The sequence below is a fragment of the Stigmatopora argus genome, chromosome 1 (genome assembly GCF_051989625.1).
Source record: "Stigmatopora argus isolate UIUO_Sarg chromosome 1, RoL_Sarg_1.0, whole genome shotgun sequence".
NCBI lineage: Eukaryota > Metazoa > Chordata > Actinopteri > Syngnathiformes > Syngnathidae > Stigmatopora > Stigmatopora argus.
In genome coordinates, this window is record NC_135387.1 from 10,699,844 (window position 1) to 10,715,282 (window position 15,439).

Below are 15,439 nucleotides of genomic sequence, written 5' to 3' on the forward strand. Positions count from 1 at the left end.
TACTTTGTACTTTACCCATTTTTGAATAAAATTTAGTCCCAGTGGGTCTTTGCACCTATAGTGCACTAACACTGGGTTTAGACAACAGGATGTCGATAAATTCCTTTAGTGGTAAACTCACTTCAACCTTTTCAGGCGGAGTTTCGCGTCTACATACATCCACTAGAGGTCGACATTTGTCTCCTGTTGTTTGATATGAGATACAAATCACCAAATGGTAAAATGTATTTCCAAACACACTTTTTGCACGTTCACTCCTTTTAATTCGCAACCAAGGCTCCGCAAACCTTTACAGAGTTTAATTAGTCTTTTGCAACTAAGGGGGTCTGTTACGCCACGAATTTCTGGTTATTGTTTGTTCAATACAACTTGGACTCCGATATCCTTTACAGAGTTTAATTAGTCTTTCTCAACTAAGGGGGTCTGTTACGCCTGCGGATTTTTAATTTACTTCGTTCTCATTCATTCCTTTTTTAAACAAAATTTTACTCACGATTCTCTGCGTCCTCGGTATCCCTTCAACCTTTGGACCCCAGCCCGTAAGGAAGAAACAGTCCTGGAAAAGGATCTTTATGCTGTGGCCACAGACTTTTCTGGATCTTGCTCACCCGCTGGGATCGTCCGGTATCTTGGAATCCGGCTCGAAGGACCAATTAAATGTTAGGTTCAAACACCAGACATTTGTTTCACCAACCTGAAAAGAAGGAAATCACAGAGAATTTGAGTTAACTTTATTTAAAAAATGAGAGGTTCAGAGACTGCCCCTGTCACAGCCCTCCAAAAACACTCTGAAGAAAATCTCCCCTCGCCTATTCTCTTATTGTGTTTTGGGAGTGTCCAAGTTACAGGAAGTTTCAAGCTGATCACAGGAGAGATAGTTCTCTCCCAGTTACAAAAGGTTCTTTGATTATGACCATATGCCCCTTCGAGATAACATCTTTACAGTCACCCTCCTGATACCTTGCAACCCTCACACAATAGTCCAAACAGACAGGCGTCGGCCCCCCTGGGTAGTTCCTCTAAGGTGAAACTTTCCAGGGCCCAAGACATTCTCATTCTATTAACTAACATTTCAACAGTCATACCAGAATCAGGATAACTTATATAAAATAATTCCAACACTAAGAGAAGATGGACTGATGTAGTCTGAGAGCACACGAAACTGGCTGGTGTAGAGGAGGATAATGCAAAGGACAGTGCGGAATGGAATGCTGTGGACTTGTTGAATTGTTTATTAGTAGATTGTTTTGAATCATTTTACTCGGTGTGTTTTTGAAGGTCACACAGGCGACGGGCAGCACACCTCTCGATATGCTGCCAATCATCACAGGCAACCGGGACGGCTTCAATGTCCGCATCCCTTTGCCGGGAAGCATGTTTGACACGTTGCCACGGGAGATCCAGAGCGGCATGTTGCTGAGGGTCCAGCCGGTGCACTTCAATGTCGGCATCAACGAGCAGCAGACGCTGGCGGAGAAGTAAGTGAGGAAGAGGTGGAGGGCTGAGCTTTGAAAAGTGTGGTACTTTGACTTCAGAGTGCCCTTGCTTCTAAGTTTTTCCGAGTTATTACCCATCGTTTTATCCATTGATTTGCTATGACCAAAACGTTTTTTGCAGTTTATTTTGGGACTGCAAAATTTTATTGTATAAGCATTTCATTTCACTAGCGAAAAGTGGTCTAAGTAGTAATTTGAGCTCAGTCACGAAACTAATTAAATTCAGAAGTTAATAGTACTGTGACTTTAGAGTAAAAAGTTGCATTTGATGCATGTTTCAGATTTGGAGACACATCCCTTCAGGAGCTCATCAACATGGAGAGTTTGACCAGACTCAATTCTTACTTTGAACAGTTTAAAGAAGTCCTGCCTGAGGACTGTAAGAATGTGACAATACATTTTAAAAATATATAAACGTATCTATCAATAAATTGAGACCAATAAAATTTCTGTTGAACCACAGGCCTCCCGAGGTCTCGCTCTCAGACATGTCTCCCTGAGCTACTCAAGTTCTTGGGAAAGAACGTGGAGGCGAGGAAAAACAAGAACGTGGACATTCTGTGGCAGTCAGCTGAGGTGAGCTTCCATTTCTTTTTTCTGTAACTGAGACCTAGCTTACACATATGATAATTATGCCATGTTGGCCAATAAAATTACTGGTACAGGCAGCAGAGTTTACCTCAAGTTTTAATGATGTTGGTTTTAGAGATCAAATGCAAAGCCTAGAGCACGTGTCAAAGTGGGGGCCCGGGGGCCAAATCTGGCCCGCCGCATCATTTTGTGTGGAAAGTAAATCATGAGTGCCGACTTTCTGTTTTAGGATCAAATTAAAATGAAGAGTATAGATGTTATTTAAATTTTCTGATTTTGCCCCCTTTAAATCAATAATTGTAATGTTTAATCATTTTTTTCTGTGTTTATAGTTCAAAAATCATTTTGTAAAATCTTAAAATATATAATAAAAAAAGCTAAAATAAACATTGTTTTAAATATATAAAAAAACTGAATATTCAGGGCTTTTAATCCAGTTCTTTTAATCCATTAATTAAAAAAATCTAAATATTATATCTAAAATGGTCCGGCCCACGTGAAATCAAGTTGACGTTAAAGCAGCCCGCGAACCAACCCAAGTCTGACACTCTTGGCCTAGAGGAAGCAACCAACCTGTTATTTCTTGTAATTGTCAGTGTTCTCCGCACTTTCAGATCTGTCGCAGGCTTAATGGAGTTCGTTTCACCAGCTGCAAAAGCGCCAAAGATCGGACGGCCATGTCAGTCACCTTGGAGCAATGTTTGATCCTGCAGCACGAACACGGCATGGCGCCACAGGTCTTCACGCAGGCGCTCGATTGTATGCGCAGGTATGATGCCCATTTTCCTCTGTCATTGTTTTAAACCTGGCACGGGCTCGTCTTGCTAATTGATTCCCTAATTTTCATATAAAAGTTACGCATTATTTTATGCACCTCCATCTCTCGTAGCCAGAGGTGCATAGTAACCCGTTACATTCACTTTTTGAGAAAAATATGCTTCTTAGACTAGTTTTACCAAGGCATATTTTTTTTACTTTTACTTTTATGCTGCTACTTTGGACTACACTCAATTCTTACATTTTTCCTCTTTATTCTCCATGATAGATTTTACTTTATTTTTGCCAGTGATGTCGACAGTGGCTCTTAAGCACTGCTATTTTAACTATTTGTCATAAAGTCAACAATACTCGAATCCCTCAACCGTCAACCTCTCTCCCAGTTTTTTCTTTGCACCAACAGTCCATGGAAAATTCGATGTTTTATTTCATGGTATGAAATATTTTTTTCTCCACTTGAGGGTACGCATGCTCTTTGGATGGAGGTTTCATTTCTGTATTTGTCTTTTCGTAATTCGATTACATTTATGCATTTGTTTTGCCTAATATGGTCATGTAATACGTATTAATACAGTATAATAATAACAGTTCATGTAGATGACGTTGTGCTGAGGAAAAAAAACATTGTTTAAAACAATATCAGGAATTGTAAGACGTTACTCGTCATGTCACCTATAACTTGAGTATTTTTTTGGCCAAATACTTTTTTTTTTTACTTGCACTTGATTACATTTTTTGGGGGACGACAACTTTTACCTTTCCCAATATAATATTATTTTGAAGAAATACTACTACTCTTATTGGAGTAACTTTTTTGACTACTCTACCCACCTCTGCTTGTAGCCTACTTTTAACCCCATTCCTGCCTTTTATGCTCTTTTCATACGTACATGCCCAGTAAAGACTTGGAGTGCAATTAAAGGAAAGAACAAATGTACTGTGAACCATCGCCTATTAGGCATTTCTAAATTATATAATTACATAATAGTGTATTCTACTTAGACAATGTTTATTGTTGTGTGTACGTGTCAAAGGTTGAGTTAAATAACTATTTTGTAAGTGTAATTCTATGAATCATAATTATGTACAGTTATATTGTGAAGCACACACCTTTACAAACGTAACGCTATGCAAATCAAGTTGCAGGATGCATGAACATATTTACATAACTACATTTCTAGTTGTTAGTGCTTCGCTGCCTTCTTGAGGCAACCATGGGCAAATACAAAATCATTTTATGCGCAGTGTTAATTGTGTGTCATAAAAATTCACATTTTTAAGGTGTTTAAAAATATAATGTTAGGAGTAAAGTTTATTTACATTTACTAATATTCATCTTTCTGAACTTTCTCTTATTTTTTCTCTTTTCCCACTTCCTGTTTCCAATGCGTTTGACCATCATATAATTCATTTTTGAGATATTCTTGGCCATTCCTGTTATTTTCTGGCATTTCTGTCTGCCATTGCATCACCTCTCTGTGTTTTTTTGGCATTCCCTTCACTTGTTGCTTCTCCTCTACCACACCCCTTTGACACCTTTTCATAATTCATGGCTCCTTACCCTCCCGACACCCCAGCATTGGGACAAGCGAGGGTATGATCCAGAAGAACCTGTGCGGTTTACTGCCGGTGCGCGACTTCTGCCTGGACCCCAGCCTCTTGTACTCGCTCCCCCTGCTGGCCCTCACTCCCAACCTCCTGGTTGTTTGGATCTTCCTCAGCGTGACTTTTATCTTGACAAGACTTCGCTTTGTCTGAGTGATTTAGTCGAGCCCAACCGAATGTTTTGTGATGCAATAGTCACCACGAGGAGGTGGGGTTGATGTGGTTCTGCCAACTCTGCTGCTTGCACACTGATGCCTCAGCTAAAAAAATATTCTCCAGTTTTCTGTCAAATTTAATGACCTGATCATATACATTTGAGAAAAACAGCAGTTACTTAATATCATGATCTTGTCACTTTCTGTGAGCAGCCCGCGCTCAGGCTCATGCACTGCATTTTTAAAAAGCACTTTGGATAACTGACAGTAGACAGGAAATGATGTCAAGTGACCCTAATGGATTGCTCTGGATCACATGATTTTCCGTGGATTGCTAATGACATACTTTGAAAAAAATTACATTGTTAAAGCATTCTATTAGTAGCTACTGTAGTTGTCTTGTCCTCATTCGCATGTGCGCTTAATCTCTATGCAAGAGGTTTACCTTGATGCCAGAAATAGGTGGTATGTCATTTGAAACCACTATACTCTTATTCTAAAATTTATTTTTGTAGACAACTTTAAGTTAGTTTTTGTTCAATAAAGTCATTGGTCCATTCACTCAAAGGATAAGTAGAGAGGACTAAATTCACTAACCATGTTAACCCTGAAAACTCATCTATTCACACCAACAATTCATGTAGTAATTTAAATTCATATAATTTAAAGAACCCAATAGGCATGTTTGGGACTCCGCAAGAACACTTAACAAGCACAGAGAGAATCAAGAAAATCTAGAACAAAGCCTGCACCTTGTAGCTTTCATGCAGATTGTTCTATTCTAACCACTGTGCTGCCACTGTATGTATTGTATGACGCGTAGTAGATGTGCATTGAACCAAATCTTCAACAATTTTGTCTTCCTCTGCTTCTTCTTTGCAATCATTCATGCTTTGTTTCCACGTACCGTACTCACGTACGTACCTTCAAGGGAGGAAAGAACTGGAACAAAGTCAAGCGTGGAGTCTTTACATTTTTTGTAGACGAGTTCCCTCTGTAGTCTACTAGAGAGTATATTCAAATTTGATCTGATCTTTCATTATATGGGACTGCAGATAACATTCCATCTGACACGCATGTACTCATTGCAGTGTTTTCTGCTCCTGTGGTTTCGGGGTGCATTTTTTTCTCTATTGCAAATGTTTTGTGAGACTGGAATTCAATGTTAAGTTCAATCGACAGAAGAGATGTTATGTGGGAATGCATGTGGGTGCGAATATGTGTAAAATGTATTTGTTAAATATATTTTTCTCCCCAAATAAGAAGCATACCAGGGTAGTAATTGTGATGTTGTGATAAGAGTAATAATAGTGGTGATCCTACTCCGCGGTTTTTGATTATCGCGGCCATATCTGGTCTACATTATCCACAAAAAAAACGAGGGATTAGTGTATAGCTAAGTGATTTATCATGCAGATTTAGGGTGTGGGAAAATAGGGTAACCAGAGGTGGTGGTGTATAGTTTTACAGTAGAATGCTGTGAATTATGAATGGATGGTACTGTTTGGTCAATTTCAGCCAAATAAGGCATTTGAAAGTTTGCTAAATGTTACATCAAAACATCAAGCAATTACTCAGAGGAGAAGCTTAGGTTTGAAGTTAAAATCAAGTTCAACTTTTCAATTTATTTGCACTTTTTTCGTAGAGGAAATGTTCTTCCTCCAAAGGGTGGCCGCTGTGCTGTCTTTGTATGTTCCCACAATATAACTTGACCAATGATGAATGCCTATTTTTGCAAAAGGAATAACAATAATTTTGTCGCTGTCTCCAAAAAGGTTAAGACCCTGGACTTTACATGTTTCATTTCAAATATCCATATGATAGTTTTCAGTTATAAAGTGAACTTTTTTGTTTTGGCTTGTTCCGAACTACCTCTGAGAGATATTTTGTGTGTGTGAATATTATAAATCAGTGTAAATATGAATCAATTATGAAAACAATGTATTCCATATTTAATTCTTTGGCCACATCTTATAAAAGTTATGTGCTTCCGCTTATGTTATTTTAAAAGACATACAATTACCTAACGTAATTGATTTATTTTTGTCTTTGACAGTATCATTGGTTATACATTATTTGTGCAGTTGTAAAGAAATATATTTAAATACTACCATGGAAACAGACATAGCATATGAAAGAAATATGCTCAGTAGTATACCCAGATGTAAGATCTATAGATTGATTATGATGCTTATGCAATAAAGCTATATGTACTATTGCTCCGTTATGGGTGTTTTTGTTTTGTTTGTTTTTTTGTTTTTTGGCCTCAACTGATACTATGAGTTCTGTTACTTCTAGCCTTAAATTCAAATTGTTGTCACATGTTCTTAGCTACATAGACATTTTAGTTATTTGTGAATGGAGATCAATCATTTACTTTACAGGTTTTGACAGTCAACATGTTGACTTCTCAGGATTGCTGTTTGTTACAAAAATGTACTTTGAACCTTCAGAATTTCCCCTCAACAAGCATTTTTTTTTACCCGAGAAGTTTTTGTTTTCAATGAAAAATGTTGTGTTTCTATTTTTTTGCACATAGTGTGGTTTAGTTTTTACTTCTGATCTGTTTCTTGTCTCATCAGTGAGGGTTGCAGACGGGAGAACACTGTGAAGAACGTGGGCTCGAGAAAGTATGCCTTCAACTCCCTGCAACTCAAAGCTTTCCCAAGACACTACCGCCCACCTGACGGCACGTATGGGAAAGTAGAAACCTGATGGCAATGCTCTGTCTTGAGGGTAAAAGAGATCATATCCTCACATGGCTCCCAATGAGAAATCTGTCACGTTCCTGACAATTCTGTGACTCACTGCTGTACAGTGCCTTAGTCGTAAAAGCATTCATGGACTACACAGAATGTACTATAGTTTCTTTTACCACAAAGCATACAACTAGACGTGTATGATTACAGAGATGTTTAAGCACTCTTCTTTAAAAAAAAAAAAAAGAGCAACTGCTGGTTGGCCAAGAATTGCTTCAGCTGAAATAAACAGTGACATATGTTTGCGACCAGACCAAATATTTATGTTTAGCTAATAAAAAGCTGTCAAATGTTCATTATCTCACTCACAACTCAGAGTAAAATTAATGAAATACGTAATTATCAAACTGTTTCCTTCCTTTTTGCCTCACCATGTTAGTTGTGTACACCTCTTGGCTTAAAGTGAAGAGTAAAATTAGACTGGAACACAAAGGGGTCCAAATATTTAATTTCATTATTATTCATTTTCTGAACTGCTTATGCTCACAAGTGGGATGATAGAGCCCTAGGCACCAGGCAGGGGATACCCTGACTCGGTGGCAGGCCGATTGCAGTTTACTTTATTTAACTGAAAAGAAAGTAGCATTTGTCTGAAATAATCATCATGACCTTGCTCCTTACTGGCCACATAAGTAAGAAAAAAAAAATGTTTTTGATATTGGATATTAAGTGTGAAAGACGTGTTATGCAAAGACATTCAATACAGTGGCCATTGTAAAGCCCCCACAAGTAAGCTTTTATTTCCGTGACTGGACATTTCGTCGACGGACAATTCGTCGCCGGACACTTCGTCGCCAGACAGTTTGTCGACCAGACATTTCGTCGACAGACAACTCGTCGCCGGACACTTCGTCGCCATACAGTTATAATAAGAGACGAACTTAGGGGAGAGATTTGTTTTAGTCGAAGAGGAAGATATTGTTTTAATGGCAACTGACACTAATCTCGATTTATTGGCAAAAAGTATGCATTGGTTTTGCGACGGTACGTTCGATAGTGCACCTGACAACCATCAACTCTATACCAGTGCATACTTTTTGCCAATAAGTCGAGATTAGTGTCAGTTGCCATTAAAACGATATCTTCCTCTTCGACTAAAACAAATCTCTACCGTATTAACGAAACCCTAAGTTCGTCTGTTATTATAACTGTCTGACGAAGTGTCCGGCGACGAATTGTCCGTCGACGAAATGTCCGGTCGACGAACTGTCTGGCGACGAAGTGTCCGGCGACGAATTGTCCGTCGACGAATTGTCCGTCGACGAAATGTCTGGGCACCTTTATTTCAGTAGGGGGACAAGAATTTTTGAAAACTCAGCTTTAGTTAACTCCATATAAAATATAGCTTTACATTAATGAATTACAGGAATGTATTATGTGTCCAGTCTCATTTTTCAGGCGGTGATCTTGTACTGTTGTAATTTTTTTTTTTTTTTTTGAAAGAAAGAAAGTCTTTTTTTCTGATGGTGTCCTCCATTAATTTGTAACTGAAACAGATTCACACAAAAACTTGCAGATACTCATATTGGTGCACATTTGGACCAGCCACACTTCTGTCCACCCATGAAATACTATACCCCAATGACCCCTGTTTTTGTGAATATACTGTGGCAGGCAGCCCGGTGATTAGTGGTTAACATGTCAGCCACATAGTTCTGAGGGTCGTGGGTTCGATCTCAGGTGTGTGCTCACTGTGCGGAGTCTGCATGTTTTCCCAAGGCTTGCTTGGGTTTTCACTGGGAACTCCGGTTTCCTCCCACATCCCAAAACAGGCATGGTAGGCTGGTTGAACACTACATTGCCCCTGGGTATGAGTGGGAGCGTGAATGGTTGTCCGTCTCCTTGTGCCTTGCGATTGGCTTGCCACCGATTCTCGGTGTCCCCCGTTGGTTGCCGTAGTTGAGATAGGCTCCACCACCCCCACCACCCTTGTGAGGATAAGCGGTTCGGAAAATGAATGTTCATACTGTGGCATTTATTCTTTGGGCGTTTAATGATTTTTTGCTGTGTTTCTATCTTTTAAAATTATAATGAAGATTACAAGTGTTCTTATGTGACACTGAACAAATAGTATATTTGCTTAAGATTTTTTTTCCAGGTGACTCATAATATAATTTTTTTCTAAAGTACTACTTCACTTTAACTTTTCTTTTTTTCACATTTACCATTTTCCTAATTGTTCCAGCTTTTTCACAGAAACTACAGTTCAAAGAAGAGAAATAAAATCACATCAAATCAATTAGACAGGCTCTTATTTAAAACCCATGTGGCGTTACTTTATGTCTCAACCTTGTGTTACATTTCCTAGAGTTGGTCTCCTCTCCTTTCTGACTCAGTCAAATACACTTGAGGTAAGGACACATCGACCCTAATGTGACATTTCATTTGAAAGATATTCAAAAACAACCTATTAGTAGGATTGTCACATGAATCTGGATAAGGGGAAATCAAGTAGTGCCTATTAACAGTTCTCATAGCTTCCTGTATTAAGAATGGCTTTAATTATTAGGAGTTATTGTGTAACCATTTACATTTCCAGGAAACAAAATACTCAACAATAAATTATTAACAGTTGCCAGTGATGTTTAATAGCTACCTCAGATGTTGACTTTAGCTGAATAAAAGCAAATCTGGCTTAACACTGATAATTTAATCAAGGTAATTAAAGTTGTACGTTAATTAAGGCTTTTGTAGTCTGTGGAAATAGAGCACTCAAATCTCTGTCTTGGCTTTTATATGGTCATCCAATCCATGCTAAATGGAAGAGGTGGGCACTGAATTCTCACCCAGTTAAAAGTGCCCGGCCATTTCGTCGCCGGACAATTTGTCGCCGGACACTTCGTCGGCAGACAGTTCGTCGAACAGACATGTCGCCGGACGATATGTTGAATGGATATTTAGTCGGAGAGCGTTTTCGTCGAACGGTTGCTTCCTCGCGAACAATTGTTTTGTTGCATAAATAATTTGTTGAACGCGATCAAGCAGGTAATCTCTCTCAAAATTATAATCACCCTAACCTTAACCACTAACCTTAACCACTATACCCTAATCCTAACCACTAACCTTAACCACTATCCCCTAACCCTAATTCTAACCACTAACCTTAACTACTATCCCCTAGCCCGCGGCGAATTGTCCGGCGAAGAAATGTCCGGCGACGAATTGTCCGTCGACGAAATGTCCGGTCACGCAGTTAAAAGGAATTTGACCTCTATGCCGTCAGTGGCACTGAAACATTTGCATTTACTACCAGCACTGCCAGTTCTGATGAACTGAACGTCTATTGTCGTGAGTGCCAGACAATGTTTTAAGAACAATACCAGTATTACTATAAATTAAAAATTAATTGGATTAACAACCTCCCTGTTTGTGAAAGTGAGGTAACATTGAAAAATAAGAAGCTAATAAGTGAGTGTACAAGAGCAACTACTTTGTATAAATGGGAAAATCAGAGGAACTTAATGGACCGTACAGTACTTTTTCTTATATATACAGGGTATTGTATGAAATGACTATTTTCTATTATGAAAACACCAAAATAGAGCAGCATTTGTTCTGCCACGCCGACTGCTGACTTTAATTTACCTGAGGTCGTCCAAATCATCCAGGCTTCAAACATCTGAACGATAAAATAGTTTCTTAGAGGTGTATTGCAAAAGGATTTTGCAGAACGCCACATTAATTTGACACAGATCTCAAGTGTACAGGCAAAGAGGCATTGTAGTCACATGTAAAGCAGAACAAATTGTGTGGCAACCTTCAGATAAGTATAAAGAAAAACTGGTTGCCAGGCTCCAGACGCCTCACAAAGTGTGTCACGGACACTTCGCCAACATGTATGCCTCTTTATCCACCTATCTACTCCTCGGCTTCGTCCCCATCTTGGCCATCCTGTTGCTAGCATTTGGTAAACTTTTATGCCACTGGAACCGCACTCCAGTTAATGGTCACGGCTCTGCTGTACTGATTACGGGCTGTGACAGCGGCTTTGGATATGAGCTGGCTCGATGCTTAGATGGCAAGGGGTTTATGGTCTTTGCTGGCTGTTTGTTTCCCGAGGGAATGGGTGCGCAGAGCCTGACTGCCCAGTGCACAAACCATTTAAAAATTCTCAAACTGGACGTGACTAGTGACGAAGATGTGCAGCAGGCAAAGAGGATTGTCAAAGAGAACCTACCAGAAAAAGGTGAGAGAATTAAAAAAAATCTATGCTCTTGTAATTGAGAATTGAATTATGTCAAGTCTTGATATAGCACAGAGCTAAAAGCCATTTTTGAATCCACAGTTCATTGTGATTTTTTTTTTAACCCTAGATTTACACTTTTGGTTTACACAGGTCTCTGGGGAGTGGTTAACAATGCTGGCATATCAGATTGGGCAGAAATAGAGTGGAGCACAATTGAGGACTTTCGACACATGGTGGACATCAACCTCTTTGGCTGCATCAGGACGACTGTGGCCTTCCTGCCTTTGGTGCGGGCTGCAAAAGGTGAAAGCAAAACCAAAGTTTTATTATTTATCTTTTTTTAATTATATTTTCCTCTTGTTTCTCCCATGACACATTTATTTCCCTTACCGGTTGCTGCAGGCCGGATGGTTTTTGTGTCGAGCATCTTCTCCTTCTTCAACTGCCTGAACATGGGAAGCTACAGCGTGTCCAAGAGAGGACTGGAGGCATTTGCTGACTGCTTACGGGTGGAAATGGCTAGCTTTGGTGTGAAGGTACTTGAACAAAACAAAACTGCAAACAAACCATCTGAAGAAAGAAACTGTACGTGAACGCCTGCACATTTGTGTAAAAGGTTGTCTATGTTACTGTGACTGAGTGTAAAAAAACAAAAAACTAATTAACATTACGTTTTTAATGTCTTTTGACAGTTTTTCTTGGTAAAGGAAACTTACAGTATATGTAAATCTGTGTTTATGGTATTGCAAATTGTAACCCAACTGCTAAATTCCAAACAAAAATCAGAATACATTTGTCTACAACTTTGCTGACTTCAGGCTGATATTTTAAATTCGGGCAGTGATAGACATTCCACAAAGTCAGATCAGACGTATAATACTGAATTTTGTGTATGAAAGGATTAAATCTGTTTGAAGATAAAAGATCCCACCATGCAAATGTCACAGATTTAACACTTGTGTTCCTCCCTCAGGTCAGCATCATCCAGCCGGGCAACTTTGGCCAGGCCACCAACATTGTAAAGATGAAGACCCAGTCTGATATTTGGGCAAAATTTGATGACGAGCAGAAGCAAATGTTTAACCCAGATTATGCCAAACTAGCCATCGAGTACTTTGTCTCCACATGCAAGACAGGCTTCACCAACGCAGACAAGGTCATCAATGCCATGGTGCACGCCGTTACAGCCCCCAGCCCCAAAAAGCGATACTTGGTAGTCGCAGCCCTAGATCGAATATTTTTCCAACTCTACCCTATTCTCCCCACTGTGCTAACTGATTCTGTGTTTTCTCTCAGCTCAATGTATGATAAAAGAAAAGAAATGTTGTATGTGAAGTAAGTCATTAAAAAATATATATTTTCTATATATACATTTTTCTCCTAGGGTGACTGCAGTGCTGCATTTTTTTAAATTGTTCTTCTATAATCCTATATGTGGTGATGCTTAACATGTTATGTTCAGTAAAGCATTGCAAGAATGTTTTGTCTTGATCTAAATTTCCTGAACTTCTGGCGCTTTCAACTCATTGGATGCCTGTGAAGTCCATAAAAGTTATCAATGGCAGGAAATTAGTTAATCAGCAGATCTTTAAAAAAAACCTACTAGTACCGTTTCGATTTACTTTTGTTTTTAATATAGACTTTTAACAGAGATGTCTATTGGCAAACTCTGAAAAAGTGGCTTAGCTGGCAAAGAACAGTGAACACTGAAGCTACTTTCCTAGAATTGTCATCATTTACAGGAATTCATGATAGTATAAAAAATTGAGGCTTGATATGATGGAAATAAAAATACTGAATCAAAGTAAACTTTTTCCGTACCACGCATCCTCGAGAGGATTGTGGATTGTGCCGGAGCCTATCCCAGCTGACTTTGGATGAAAGACAGACTACACCCTAGACCAGGGGTCGGGAACCTTTTTGAAAGAGAGAGCCATAAATAATTCCTATTTTCAAATGTTATTCCTTGAGAGCCATACTCAAAATTTAAAAGTCAAAATACATGAAAATGTGCATTTTTTTTAGTCATTTAACATTGTTATGCTGTTGCTAATCAATGAGTACCAATGAGAAAATAGATGCAGAAGACTCTAATGAAAAAAAAAATCAATGCCACATTGCCAACGTGACGTTCCTATTGGTGCGTTCGGGACTCGGCTCTCTCACCACTGGTTTCCATATTTTAGCTCAGAGCCATATGCACCCATCAAAAGAGCCACATGTGGCTCCCGAGCCATAGGTTCCCTACCCCTGCCCAAGACTGTTCGCCAGTCGGCCGTAGGCCACACAGAGAGACAAACAACCATTCACACTCATAATCATACCGCCACTAGCGGGAATCGAGCCTGCGCCTGCCCACACTGAAGTCAGTCGAGTGAATCCCTTCACCATCAGGTTGCCATTTCCGAAACATTAATTTTTAATTCATTTTCCGATCCTCACAAGGTTCACGGGGTGAACTTGCAAACTAGCCAGGACCGACCTGGATTCTCACCCACCCATAACTTTAGCTGACCTCCATTTACTTCCCACTTTCTACAGTCCAATACATCTGCCAAGTTTCCTGTAACTTCATATCTTTATGAAAAACCAAACTGCTTGAAAATCGGTTGACAATTGATCAATCTATAATTATATCAAAGTCAACACTCCATTGACTTGAGTGTTAAAAGGAAAGCCACACCTTGTGTAAATGACCTTGATGTGAAAGACGGCTGTTCATAATATTTAATTATGAAAATAGCAAATTTCTTACACACCTGATAATGAAGAAAATTAAATGACACCGCTTATGGTAACGCAAATGTGACATCAGTTATACCCATCCACACAAACACTGATAGACTCAAACACTAGTGCACGTTCACAATTAAGGATGGACAATAGGATACTCGCATTTGATTAGCAAAAACAGTACCAGCATTAATAAAATGTCTGCCATCATGCTTAAACTCTATTTAGTATTAACTTTCCAATAGGATGCGCATGATAAGGTTTTGTCTGGCCCTTTAAGAAGATAGACTGAGTCTATCATGACATGGTCTCTAGTTCTGTTGTAAAATGGAGGGTTCTTAGAAAAGGACAGATTAGTAATAATAATCGAACCAATGTATGCCAATTGATTGGCTGTTTAAATTTAAGAGCCATTAATCTGATTTCAAGTGTAATGTGATTTATCACTGTAATGTGATTTAGTATCATGTTTATTCTTTCTTGCGTATTTGGGTGGTATGACTGTTTGTCAAACGAAGACATCTCACTCTCATTATATTTTTGATTCTTGTACGTAGTATATTTTGGTTTTGGTTTATATTTTACCTTAATCTCATCCTCTCTCCAGAATAAAATATTTAATTTTCCATCGTGTTTTTTTCTTTATTATTATTTCGCACCTTTTTTATTTGAATTTTTCATCACAGAACAAAGAAAATTTAAACAAAAAAGCTATTTAAAATGGAACAAAAACAACGGCACTAAAGATAACATCAAAAATAGTCAAGACAATAATTAAGAAGAATTTACTCAGTATGCCAAAAAAAAAGGAGTCAGATGATCTCATTTAACAATTAGTCCGCCATATCAATAGCCCCATATATTAACAAAATTCCACATACATAAGTAAAGATGAACAACTTTGATGGACATTTTTGTTCCCCAAAACACCGTGAAAAATAAGATAAGATGGCCACGATAGCAATATAATGTAATGATATTAAATTTAGGGTTATAAGATTACTACAAACATTTCAGGGTCCCCCCTGCCTGCTAACTGTGGATGGCTGGGATAGGCTCCAGCACCCTTTGCAACCTTTCTGAGGATTAGCGGTATGGACGATGATAGAATGAATGAATTAGATAGAGCATTTTACA

The 15,439-nt window shown here is 38.7% G+C and overlaps 2 protein-coding genes across 14 annotated transcripts in view; both read left to right on the top strand.

Annotated features, from left to right (window-relative positions):
- LOC144070970 (inositol polyphosphate-4-phosphatase type I A-like) overlaps window positions 1–7,730 on the top strand; it is a 30,961-nt gene extending 23,231 nt beyond the window's left edge. For 8 of the 13 annotated variants that reach the window (XM_077595591.1, XM_077595572.1, XM_077595638.1 and 5 more), the window contains 5 exons: window positions 1,279–1,478; window positions 1,778–1,875; window positions 1,960–2,072; window positions 2,702–2,856; window positions 4,442–6,842. In XM_077595591.1, coding sequence (XP_077451717.1) covers window positions 1,279–1,478; window positions 1,778–1,875; window positions 1,960–2,072; window positions 2,702–2,856; window positions 4,442–4,622 — 747 coding nt within the window. In that variant the 3' untranslated portion in view covers window positions 4,623–6,842. Of the gene's footprint in view, window positions 1–1,278; window positions 1,479–1,777; window positions 1,876–1,959; window positions 2,073–2,701; window positions 2,857–4,441; window positions 6,843–7,206 lie in introns of those variants that run through there. The other 5 variants (XM_077595628.1, XM_077595656.1, XM_077595663.1 and 2 more) reach the window with 1 other exon arrangement.
- Window positions 7,731–10,831: 3,101 nt separating this feature from the next.
- Window positions 10,832–12,971, top strand: LOC144071018 (D-beta-hydroxybutyrate dehydrogenase, mitochondrial). Its single transcript, XM_077595693.1, has 4 exons — window positions 10,832–11,569; window positions 11,720–11,872; window positions 11,972–12,105; window positions 12,543–12,971. Exons 1-4 carry the CDS (start codon window positions 11,218–11,220, stop codon window positions 12,906–12,908), a joined length of 1,005 nt encoding a protein of 334 aa, XP_077451819.1. The 5' UTR covers window positions 10,832–11,217; the 3' UTR covers window positions 12,909–12,971.
- Window positions 12,972–15,439: the final 2,468 nt, after the last annotated feature.